We start from the raw sequence: 12,637 nt of genomic DNA on the forward strand, positions 1-12,637 counted from the left end.
GAAGCTTTTCCACATTCTGCTGTCACTGGGACCCTCTGGAGGGTGATGGGCTGTGGAAGGATGACCTTTAAGTCCACATGACAGGGGATTGGTTTATGGGCACTTTAGATATTATGCATTATTGGAAGTCACCCAGTAAGTTCCTTCACCTCAAATGCCGAATTATCAATGATCTAGTTAATTAAGTTTCTTTAAGACTACCATTTAGTATAGTGCTGTGAGTTGAGGTGGTTAAGTGTTCATGGCTGTGAAGGCCTGTTTCCAGTCAGTCAAAATCTTAGTGGAGATTCGATAAAAATGAATTGGTTAGAAATAGAAACTCTTTGTTGGTGACATAATTATGCATTTGGACCAAAATTTTGGAGCCCTTTCTGAAACTTTTCTGTAGAGATGGTAGAATTGAACTAATTTGCATTCTGGGGAGGGAGCGGGTAGGTGGGTGACAGTGATCTGATAATTAAAATGATCTTATCCAGATGAGGCACTCCCCAGTGAAAAGAATGGAAATGCAAAGGCACAAGAGACTTCAGGCTTATCTGGAAATGGAAATGGACTAATGTGGACATCATTACAGTGCTTTAACAGAGAAAATAATAGAGACAAAGATGTTTAGACCTTTTCGAGCGAATCGTGGGAGAGAGTTATTATCATATATGGACTGAGTGGTGGTTTGGCTAGAGAGGGAGGACACAGAGCCAATCAGGGAGGCGTAGGGGACTGAATTACTGCTCAAAGCTGCAAAAAGTAAAGCCAGTTGGAGATGGGAAAAGTATTAGTATAACAGCAGTAGAAGACCATAATAAACAACCAAAGATGCGATCAACACATTTACTTTGGGCATGCACTGGCACATGGTCTGGGAGTATTACTTTGGAAACTAATTACAGAGAAATCCAAGCCAATCTGTGCGGACTCTTTCTCAATCAAAATATATACTGCATGCGAGGATACCATAGCATTAAAAAACACCATTCCCTGAAACTTGTGAGTAGTACTGCATTGCACCAAACTTCTAGACAAATAAAAATGGCAGAATGGCTGTTTCACAGAAAAGGGGCAAATTTGTGGAAATTCAATGACACAGGAGAAGAAATTCTATGCAGGAATACTGGATGTGAGTTCTATTTCTAGTTTGGCCATGTACTAACAGAGACAAATTACTTGCTAATAAGCACGTCAATTTCTTTATCTGTAAAACCAAACTACAGAACTGGATAAATTCTGGGATAACTCTGTATTACACAGTTCTCATTTCTATATAGGATTTCTGAACAAAGCAGGGTCTGTTAGAGTTGGTTTGAATGTAAGTGTTCTAAAAATTAGTGTAGCTTTTCTTTAAGGAGTGGGAGCACTGACTTTTCATAAATTAGAAAACTATTACTCAGTTGAATTATCTATGTTTAAAATTATACCAATTTAATGACATTTTCTTTAACCAGCCAAAAGGTGATTATGATGTTACATTAAGTATCTGAAAGGCTAAACATCAACATAAAAATTATGCTAAATAATAAATATGAGATGAAACAACACTAATCTGAAACTCTTTAGTTTTTATCAGAAAGTAATCACCAAGATTTTACTTGTAAATAATGTTATATAATTTCCCAATAATTTCTTATTGGTTTATGTTGAAAACAATTTGTGATATAATGAAATACATATATTCTGAATGATAAAATAGAGACCAACAAAATTAAGAATACTAAGTTGATCTCACTGTAGTATATTTTCAGTCTTGTGTGGCCACCTGGCCATTGCTCAGTTTAGAAACTAAAGTTTTTTTAATTAGAAAAGTATTTTCATATTTGGATCTGAGGTGCCTTAAAATTACTTTTTGCAGGCTACACATCAGACCCATTACTTCTCAATCTCTAGGTATGGATGTCAGACAGTGATACATTTTTTAAGTTTATCAGCCTTGGCTCTCAGTTCTATGGGAACTTAAGTTGTGGGGCAGGGGAAGGCCTGTAACTCCTATTTATTAGTATTTTTTCCTATCCCAAAATCTCATCAAGATTTATGAGAATGAGATGAGCTTTCTCCTGTTGCTATCTTTGAATCCCCTCTGACTCCCCATTAGCAAGCATGAGTCCTTTAGCTATGATTAGCAACAAAGAATGCGAAGCACAGCTAAGAACTGATGGGGACTTGCTAGTGTCATGGCCTCATCAATTCAAAGCTACAAATGTATGACACAAAGGCATTTTAAAGGGACACATTCAATCTGAGCAGTTTTCATACTGAAGCCATGAGACCTACAACATAGAGTATCATCATGAAAAATGACAGATGTAGTCACTAAAATCTGCTTTAGATGGGAGGAAAATACATTATGCCTTCTTTTAATGGCTATGTGCTTGTGATAATAATGTCATAGTGGCTTTCTTATAAGAAGTAAAACTTGAAATTCATGTCCTTTTAAGCTGAGAGGTATCTTAGTCCAGGGTTTTTATTTTGTACAAGAGAACTCTGAAGTCCAGAAAAGTTAAATGCCATGCGAATGTCCAGATAATAAACAAGAAGAATGTTTACATGCTGTTTGGATATCTTTCTATTGTGTTATTTCTAGAATGGTAGTTAGGATTCTCTAAAACAGTGGTGGTCTCCCATGACTGAGGGGGCCAGGCTGGCAAGGTAAATCACCAAAGATGATTAGGTAGTATGTACTAAATATTTTCGTGAAGAAAAGCACTTGTTCCACACAGCAAGCAGACTTGGGGGGCGGGGGCTGTCTTTAGTTCCCATACTTTCAATACAGGCTAAGGAGAAAATGAAAAATAACAAGAGATAAAATGACAACTAATGCTCAATCTCAATTTCAGAGTCATTTTAGAGCTGGTGGAGATGTGGGAATGGAGGAGAGCTATCAAGTGCAAGCACTTGTTCTGCCAAGAGGAAATGCAGTCTGACAAGGTCAGATTTCTCAGGTTTCAATGATAACATAAAATCCAGATTATTTTGTAACATATATATCCTCAGTTTTCAACATTGACTCAAAATCCAGTGAACATCAAAGATAGATCTTCTCAGGCTATATTTTACCAACTAGATTGTTACCTCTGTTTTCAATAACAGAATCATCCTTTTGTAAGTGTAAAAATTAAAATCAAAGACTGTTGGTAGGGACAGGCTGCATGCTTACATCCACAGGGCAACAGGTGAGGGACCAAGATTGGTGCTGGGGATATAAAGATGGTACTTCTTGCATGGTTCATTCTTTGTGGGTTCATCTACATTCCCCTCCCCCAACCCAAACCACTATTAATTTTACCAGTTAAGACAATGAAGCTGAAGGAGTTAAAGGACTTGATCAAGGTCATCATTATCAACAAAATATGGTTACACAAGGGAGGGGGACTGACCCTAGACTATATCACTTCTCACTTAGGGCGCTTCTCATTATGCCATGCTATCTCCCATAACGTAACACTCCTGCAAGAGTGGTGATGTGTGCCTAAAACTGGGCCTGTAACACTGACCCATCTGTAGAACAACTCAGAGATCATAAACCATCCTCAGTGTAAGAAAACCTGTTAACGTAATAACTTCATTTAGATCATACATCTGATTCCATGGTCGGGGACAGGTAAGAAGTGCCCATACTCAACTCCATATTTTTTAGTTACTTCTTGCCAAATATTAAGTTTCCATAAAAACAAGATCTAAAGATATAAATTCCAAATGCCAAAACCTGTAGTATTATTTGGCAGATGATTAAAAAAACTAATTTATGGTGTTTTAGCTTATCAACAAAAATGTTCTTCTACATTTTTCTAATCTAAGTCATTTAGAATATCCTTCTGATGACATTATTATCCATAGAGAAATATTTATCAAACAGGTTGAGCATCCCTAATCCAAAATCCAAAATCTCAAATGCTTTAGTATCTGAAACTTTTTGAGCCCTGATATGACATCACTTATGTGGAAAATTCCACACCTGACCTAACATAATGATGGTAGTCAAACTGCAGGCACACTAAATTGTATAAAATTTCATTCAGGCTATGTGCATAAGATGTATATGAAACAAATTAATTTTACACTTGGACAAGGGTCCCATTCCCAAGATATCTCAGTATGTATATACAAGTATTCCATAATCCAAGAAATTCCCAAATCCCAAATATACTTTTGGTCCCAAGAATTTTGGCAAAAGGGTTATCATCCTGTACTTGCTTTATTTTCATATATTTTAAGCCTTGCATTAAATGCCAAATGGCACTTTATAACTTATAATAATTTTGTTAAGTACAGCTTTTGAGGCTATTAATAAGGGTGGTATCTTTTAGATGATTTTTTTTCTGGTACTATATATGCATGTTTGTAATGTCTGGATAATATTCTAATTTTCCTTTCCAACACATTGTGCTAAAAGTTGCAGAATAGTTTATGGTCATGGACCAAGGAGTAGATACTGTCTTCTCATTGGCCACAATCTTATAAAAAGTGTACTTAATAGACCTAAAAGTCAGAGAAACAGTTCACTGAAGACTTGTCATATTTTAACATAATTTATTCACTATTCAATGAAGTACAAGACAAACTCTGCATCTTTATAAACTAATGATAAGTTTAAGAACACTGATTTGTAAGGTATAATTGTTCCTTGGTAAAAGAATAATCACAATTTGACTTAATTAATGATGAGGATAATCATTGAGTGAAACATTCTCTAAGAGTACTTCCTCAGGTTAAGTATTGAATGACATAATTAAAATTCACTTTTTAATGTAGAATTTCTCAAAATGCAGAATTTGAACACAGCATATTCTTATATATGCAAAATTTACCATTTCAATTCAAGGAATCAGGGTTTTCAAAATACAAAACAAAAACATAGCTGATGTTCTCCATCTAGGTTGCATATCCACATCTCTTATAGTAAAAAATATGGAGAAGAAAGCCCATATAAAAATGTATCTTGGGCTGGGGTTTTGGCTCAGTGGTAGAGTGCTTACCTAGCACATGTGAGGCAGGCAGTTTGATCCTCAGACCACATAAATAAATACATAAAGTTATTTAAAAAAAGAGGAAACATTTATTTTTTTTAAAAAAAGTATCTTGCTAGCACTGATCCAATTACTAGTACCAGTTGATCATCAGAGATGCTTCAAGAGCTTTCAAAGCCCATTTGGTTGCAGTGCAGACACTTCTGCTGCTGACATCTCTGTTTCTGATCCGTTAACTTTTTATGAGTTTGTTTTTGTTTTTCACAGTCCATCAATCACCTACCATGTATGTATGCTTTAGGGCAAAACATATTAAGGTCACCCACCCAATGAAAATGAGGCCTTTATGTTGTGACATCTGATCATCAATTCCTAAATCTCCTTTTGGAAAAGATGTAAGCACAAACACTAAGTTTTGTTTTTGTTTTTGTAGCTCTTTTCTGGGAGAGGGGGCTTGAGCAGGGGCAGCGGCTCCTGTAAAGTTACATCCAGGCCGACACAGTGAAAGGCAGTGGCTGGTGTACCACCCAACTGTCAGCTAAATCCTCTATCACACCGTTGTATGGGAAAGGAAGCATACTTATCTAAAACACTGAACTTTGAAATAGGCACAGGTATATGAAATTTCTTTGGTTTTCTTATATATCACCATCTTTTGACAATATTATATGTATCTTGGTCATTTTGTCCTATCCTATAGGCCGTGGACCAGAGGGGTTAAACAATCAATAAGGATTTTTACAATATTTCAAAAAGACTGCAATTGGCAGTCTCTATCCAAATGATGGATGTGCCTGCCCTAAGACCCTCTGACTCACATTTCAAAGTGTCCTATCATGTAGAAAGAGCGATGATGGTGAGAAGAGATCTGGCCTTGGTACTCCTTATGACAGCATTATCTGCAATGTTCAAGTATGGGAAGTAGCCTCTGTTAATAGGGATTGAATTAATATATCTTGAAATCAACAGATCAGAATACCATCAGGTGCTAAAAAGGAGATCAAACCTAATATACTGTCTTAGGGAAAAGTTTATTTGTTTGTTTGTTTAGTTTTGTGGTACTGGTGAATGAACCCAGGGGAGCTTTACCACTGAGCTACATCTGTAGCCTTTATTTATTTTATTTTTTTATTTTTATTTTTTTTATTTTGAGATGGGGTCTTGCCAAGTTGCTGAGGCTGGCCTTGAACTTGTGATCCTCCTGCCTTAGCTTCCTGAGTCACTGGGATTACAGGTGTGCCACAGTTCCCTGCTAGTGAAAAGGTCTATTTTGATATAAGTTAAACGTTAAAAAAGCAAATTGTGTGTCTATTCTTCTATTCATCCCCCTAGTCTACATTGTGTAAGATAAAAAATTAAATACACAAATGACAGAGTCTGAAAGAATATGCATGGAACTGCATACAGTAGATATTTCTGGAGTGTAAAAGTGAAGTAAGGGTAAAAAATCTTTTCCTTTTTATTTTACATATGTTAAGAAAAAGAAGAAATTTAAAAGTGATGGGATAAAGAGTATTCTTTCCTGAAAGTATCATTTTTTCCCCCTAACATCAAATTAGAAAAAAATCAATAAGTGAAAAAAATTAAATATAATGAATACCCCTTTTACCACAAACTGTATATAATTAGCATCAAGCTTATTTTCTATTTTCTAAAATCTCTCAAATAAACATGTGCTCTTTTGTAATTAAAACCAAGATACATTGGAATGGTGGACTAAAATAAGTAGTAAAAAAATTTTGTTTTTGGAGATAGGTTCTCCTTAAATTCCTGAGACTGGCCTTGAACTCAAGAACTTTCTGCACCTGCCTCTGAAGTAGCTGGGATTACAGGTGTGCCAGTGTTCCTGGCTATTGAGTGTTTTTTTTTTTTTTTTTTTAAGGTAAAATTTTCCTTCCTGCCCAGGTTAAGGGACAGAGTTCCCTTTTGTCTAATGTCCAATCCATCAATCCTACATACATGCATACCAAGTTTCAGTGATCCATAAAGACACGTGAGGTTTAGTAAAGGTTTCATTTTAAAGCTTCTTTAATAAGCAAATATTTTCTTCCCTTCCTCCACTGATCTTAAAGATTTATAAAACTTGATTGGCAATTAAGAATTCTAGTTAATTCCTCTACTCCATGTCCTCTTTCCTTTAGTAATTTTGTCCCATGTATTCCATTATCCCAGGCGGAATACAAGAGATTCTAACCTTGACAGCATGACACAGACCTATGTACTTATGTCTCCATTTTAATTATGTAAAGTTCTCGGTGATATTATAGAGGAGCCCCTGCAATGGCAAGTTCCACACTAGTTCTGCCTGACCCTGGACACCGGTACTTGACGACTTATTGACGTGAACCATTATTGTCTTAAACACAACCTGGCTGCATACTGCGTCTGTACCTTAGGGCAGATACACACATTCATGGACAACTGCTACCAGCAGAGGCAACTGCGTTCAACTGGGAAGGCCTGAGCCTCCCTGACCTGCTCAGCTGCTGGAATGCAAGGCTTCACTAACGGAGGAACTTGATTCTTATCCAAAATTTTACAAGGTTGATAAAGCAATTTTTCTCTTCATATTGTAACCCCAACCTCACAAAGGTGGTTACACTGAAAACTACAGGCTTTTATTCCTTGTGTGTCTTAGTTGAGCAATAATGTCACCATTCTGACTTGTTCCTGACCAAAGTGTCTGTGGTACTGCCAAATTATCAGGATACTGTCATGGGAAATTTGGAATGTTGGACAAAAATAAGAAAAGATGACTTAAAACCAGACTTTCCAACAAGAACAAATAACTTAAAATGTAAATGGATCTTCCATTCACAAGAGTTCTTTTGTTTTTTTAGAAAAATAGAATTTATATAATCAGCAAACTAAGCCATGTACTACTTTTACTTTCAGAGAAGCTGAATGAATTTCAATTGATAATTTTTTTTTTTTTGCATTTTATCATTCACAACAGATCCATCAGAAGTGGAAATCAATTTGCTTTCATGGGCAAGTTCTGTGCTAGGTGCCAGGTATATTAAATCATAGGTTTCTTATTTCATTGAAAGTCATTTTTTGAAATGAAAGTTGTGGCTAATTCCCCGCTTATGCATATCATTAATAAATTTTCTTAAAATGCTATAAGGTTTGGGGATAAGCAATTAGACATTCGTGGGTATGATACATATAATAGCATATTTCACACAGTAAAATATAAAACATTTAAAATCTAAAAAAAAAAAATACCTAAAATCATAGCACCTGCTATAGAACATCTCATAAAGGATCACTTTATCTCAGCACACAGGAAAACACTTAATTCTTTGTGAATAAGAGGAGAAAAAAACAGCACAAAAAGGTTGCTTGGTTAACAATCCCACCTTCTGCTCTCATCCCTATTGGCAAGAAATTAAGGTAATTCATAGCCACTGGCTGGAATCCATAGTGGCTGAAGCAAATGGTCACATCTCTGAATTTCACATTAACAGCTGAGTCTATTTCCTTTATAAACTAGTAAACTTTTCAGGACAGGAGACCACATCATGGAGCTTGGGAGAAAAGAGACTATTTCAACAAATCAAGCTTAAGTGGATGGCTCGCCAGAGCCAAAGGGCACAATACAATGCTCCTTAAGTGGGCACTTGTGCTAGGATCTTAGGACATTTTCTCCTTTTCTCTTTTCTTCCTTTACTGCATCTCCTTCCTTCTTTATTCATTTTGCCCACTTTATTCCATATCCATTTGGTGATAAATGTGATCTTTAATTGACAGCTTCTATCCCCATTTTAACTTTGCAAAGTCACTAGTGATACAAGTGGTGCCCTTTCAATTGTCACATTCGTTCTCCTTTCCAGTGACATATTTATACTTAACACATTCTCTTTATAAATGCAACATTTCTGCCATATGAGGAAAACATTCTTAATAAAATTCTTGGATTTTCCCTATTTGAAAAACTGTTCATGAAAGTGAGAAGGGGGAGAAGACAGAGATCTCTTGGGAGAAGGCATTCCTATCTTGCTTGGTCACCTGTCCCCTCTAAGTAATCATTTTGACACAGTTCATTCATGCTTTGCAATTGGGTCTGAAAGCTTTCCCTATCAGTTCCATAAGTGGTATGGGTAGCACTCCCCTTGGCTCTCTTATCTGTGGACTACATTTACCTTCATACTCAATCCTAGACTGTAATACAGTCTCTGCTGGAAGACCACAATTAGTTCCAGCACAGATCACAGTTTACATAAAAACAGTACAGAACAGCAAGTTACTACTCCTGAAAAGCCTGCTGTTTTTCTCTATTTCCAAGATGTATTGCTGGTGACGAGGCAAGTTATGCAAGAATCATGTTGCACATAATGGCTTTCAGGGCATCTATACATTCAGTTGGCCAACATGTGGATGAATTTTTAGGTTCATTATTAAGAAGTTTCCTGTGGCCTGAAATAACGGCATATCATCTTAAAATGCAACTAACCTAAGATTTCAAAAAGATATTAACAATATCAGTTTCCAGGTAGTGGGATTATGGAGGATGCTATTTTGTGTGTGTGTGTGTTTGTGTGTGTGTGTTCTTCAGCATATAGTGCTCAGAAGATAAAAGTTTTGTTGATTTCAAACCATTATCCCTAGCTAGTTATGGCAGCATGCACCTGCAATCTCAGCTATTCAGGATGCTGAAGCAGGTTAATAACTGGAGCCTGGGAATTTGAGGCCAGCCTAGGCAACATAGAAAGAACCTGTTTCAAAAGAATGAATAATATCACTATAATTTAATAATTATATTTTAGTATTTATCTGCATGTAGGAACTAGGGTATAACATAAAATCATTGATAATTCATAATTAAAAACCATGATTAGAAAATTAAAGTTTAAAAACATGATTTTACTCTAAAAATATCAGGTAGAGACCTAGGAACATGGACAGAATTTGCTTCTGACAATTTGTTAAATCTATAACCACGAAAGTAGAATTCAGAATATTTTTTATCCAAGTGTAATATCTTCATTATACATTTCAATATTATCTTAAAAGATTAATAAAGGTTATATTTATTCTTTTGCCACAGTTTTTGACTACTCATGAACATCCATTTGCTAAAGGTAAATGCAATATTTTCAATGGATAAGTGTAATTTGGTATTTTAAAACACTTACTTGGAATAAAGTATTTATGAAACTTTGAAAAAAATGCAGCTAACCAAGATTTACTGTAGCAACTTATTGCATATCAATTTTCCTTCAAGAGACACAAAGAGGGCAAGTCAACATGAAGCATGCAGGGGACCACAGTGATCCAGGGGGACTCAAATTTGTTCAACCATCATGTGCATGCCCATGATCTTTATTTATAAGCCTTTTAAAAAGGCATACAGGAGATTTTTAGCTATGTGAACATTTCTTCCACCTTTTTACTAATAAAGGCATATTTTTGTCTTCCAAAAAAAATTTTTAAGTTTAACCTCATTTAAGTTAGAATACTTAAAAAACAACATTTGTGATGATTGTCTAGCCACTTTGAAAATGGTCAACATCTCTTTACATTGAAGAGTTACTAGTTACTGTGATACATTTATGTGTGAAAGAGAAAATGTGATAAACACAATAAACTATGCATTTTTCAATTCAAGGCAATTCACTGAGAATATATACTCTAATGGACCTATATTGCAATAGACTTGGAGTTGGAACATTCACTTGACACAAAAGAAACTCACCTACAATTTGGGGTACAATATTACAGCCAAATGTTAATCCAAAAGACTTCTTAAATCAATTCTTTACCTTGTTCGTCAGCATAAGATAGTAAGGTAGTGCCACTCAGCTTTGTATTCTTAGCTCTATCATTTATTATTTGCCATTCATTTGGTATGAACAAATTTTGGTTGAAAGAAAACAAATTGATCTGGGCTTGCATTAACAATAATGTACAAAATGCCCCTCAGTAGGAATACTAGTTTTCCTCTGTTGAAGCACTTAATGTTCTTTGAGAAAAAAAAAAGAAAAAAAAACTATTTTTCACCTATCAGTCCCTTCATACATATCTGCAGTAAAACCTGAATTCATTAGTGAGATTGAGCATAGGAATTATTTTAAAAACATCTGCAATTGTGCCTGGAATTTTTCGTCTCCTTCCTTTCTTTTGTTCCTTTCTCAACCTTTTCCCCACTTTCAGTATAGCATAAACACAAATAGGAAAATATAGAATAAATCTATGCTTTCCCAATGGGATGAATGTCGAATACATTCATCTGTTTATTCATGCATACACTTTGTAGATGAGAAGCTGAAATCTTTCCAGATTGGTGTCAATGAAAATAATAAACTTGTTAAGTTCATAAAAAATGGTGGATATTCTTATAAAGATTATAGTTTTTTGAAGATTTTAAGGAAAAATTACAATTCTTTGTCTTCCCCAATCCACTTCAGAATTGCACAAAAATCATAATTTCCTTTCACGCTTAGGATGGGGTGAGCCTCCATAATATTAAAAGAACAGGAGGAACAAAATGCTTTAAAACAAAGTGATATATTCATCTCTCAAAACAATATTACCTGGGCTATAAAACTTTCCACGAAGGCTGTATTGGAGAAGCAGGGTTATGCCTCTTACCTGGTGTTTGAAAGTTAAGGCGTCTCAGTTCTACTGGGTCTGTTGGGTGGTGTGAAGGGACCTCCTTACTGTTCGGGATGCTGCTTTTTCTAGATTCGGACTCTGCCCTCTTCCTACAGGGAGAAAATTAAAATTTAAGAATTGAAATAGATTTTTGAAAAGCTGAGAGTCCCAGATAGAAAGGAGACAAAGAAGCATCCAGGTAAATAAACTAGATGAACTAATATATAAAAATCTACATTTTTATAGTTTTTAAAATAAGTTCAGGGCCACAGGAAAAAATTACCCAGATACACAAACTGATATCAAAGATAAGTTATGTCAAAGAGCACCAACAAAACTAAGTGGGAATGGCATCCTTTATTATGGTATGGGTTTTTTTTTTAATTAAAATTTTATTTATTTATACAGATTGCATATTGATTCATACTACACAAATGGGGCACATCTTTTCATTTCTATGGTGTACACAATGTAAATTCACACCATTCACGTAATCGTAAATATACATAGGGTAATACTGTTTCATTCTAGTATCTTTCCAAAATGGGGTTAAGTTTTAAGATGCGTAAAATTTCTATCCCTGCCCCCAGAGAGCTACTTTTTTTGTTTAGTAGAACTCAAAGAGAAATGAGAGCTAGGGTATCTTGTACTTAATGCTCTTTGATTCTGTGATGTGTCTTTGTTTCTAAGAGCTTAAACATGTTCTGCCAATTTACAGGAGATAGGGAGTTATAAAAATTTTTGAACAATCAGGTTGTTTGCTTAAGGGGGGAAAGAGAGAGAGGAGAAATTGGATTGGGTGGTCTGTGGAACTTCTAATCTAGTATTTACCAGGTATGTAGTTTAGCCAGCTTTGTCCTAATATAATCTTTCTTCCCCCCAGTGCTGGAGTTGAACCCAGGGTCTTGGATGTGCTAGGGAAGTACTCAGTCTCTGAGCTACCTCTCCACCCTCTTTAAAAAAAAAAAAAAAAAAAAAGTCTTAAAAAATTTTGAGATGGGAGTCTTGCTAAGTTGCTTAGGATGGCCTCCAATTTTCAAACCATCTGCCCCAAATCTCCTGTAGCTGAGATTATACTGGTGCAC

General features: G+C 35.4%; 1 protein-coding gene across 3 annotated transcripts in view; it reads right to left on the reverse strand.

Annotated features, from left to right (window-relative positions):
* PTPRD (protein tyrosine phosphatase receptor type D) overlaps positions 1-12,637 on the reverse strand; it is a gene marked incomplete at its 5' end in the record, with an annotated part of 242,588 nt that overhangs the window by 104,640 nt on the left and 125,311 nt on the right. For all 3 annotated transcript variants that reach the window (XM_079112996.1, XM_079112995.1, XM_079112994.1), the window contains one exon: positions 11,550-11,662. In XM_079112996.1, coding sequence (XP_078969122.1) covers positions 11,550-11,662 — 113 coding nt within the window. The remainder of the gene's footprint in view (positions 1-11,549; positions 11,663-12,637) is intronic.

This window comes from Sciurus vulgaris, assembly GCF_902686455.1.
Source record: "Sciurus vulgaris genome assembly, chromosome: 15".
Taxonomy (NCBI): Eukaryota; Metazoa; Chordata; class Mammalia; order Rodentia; family Sciuridae; genus Sciurus; species Sciurus vulgaris.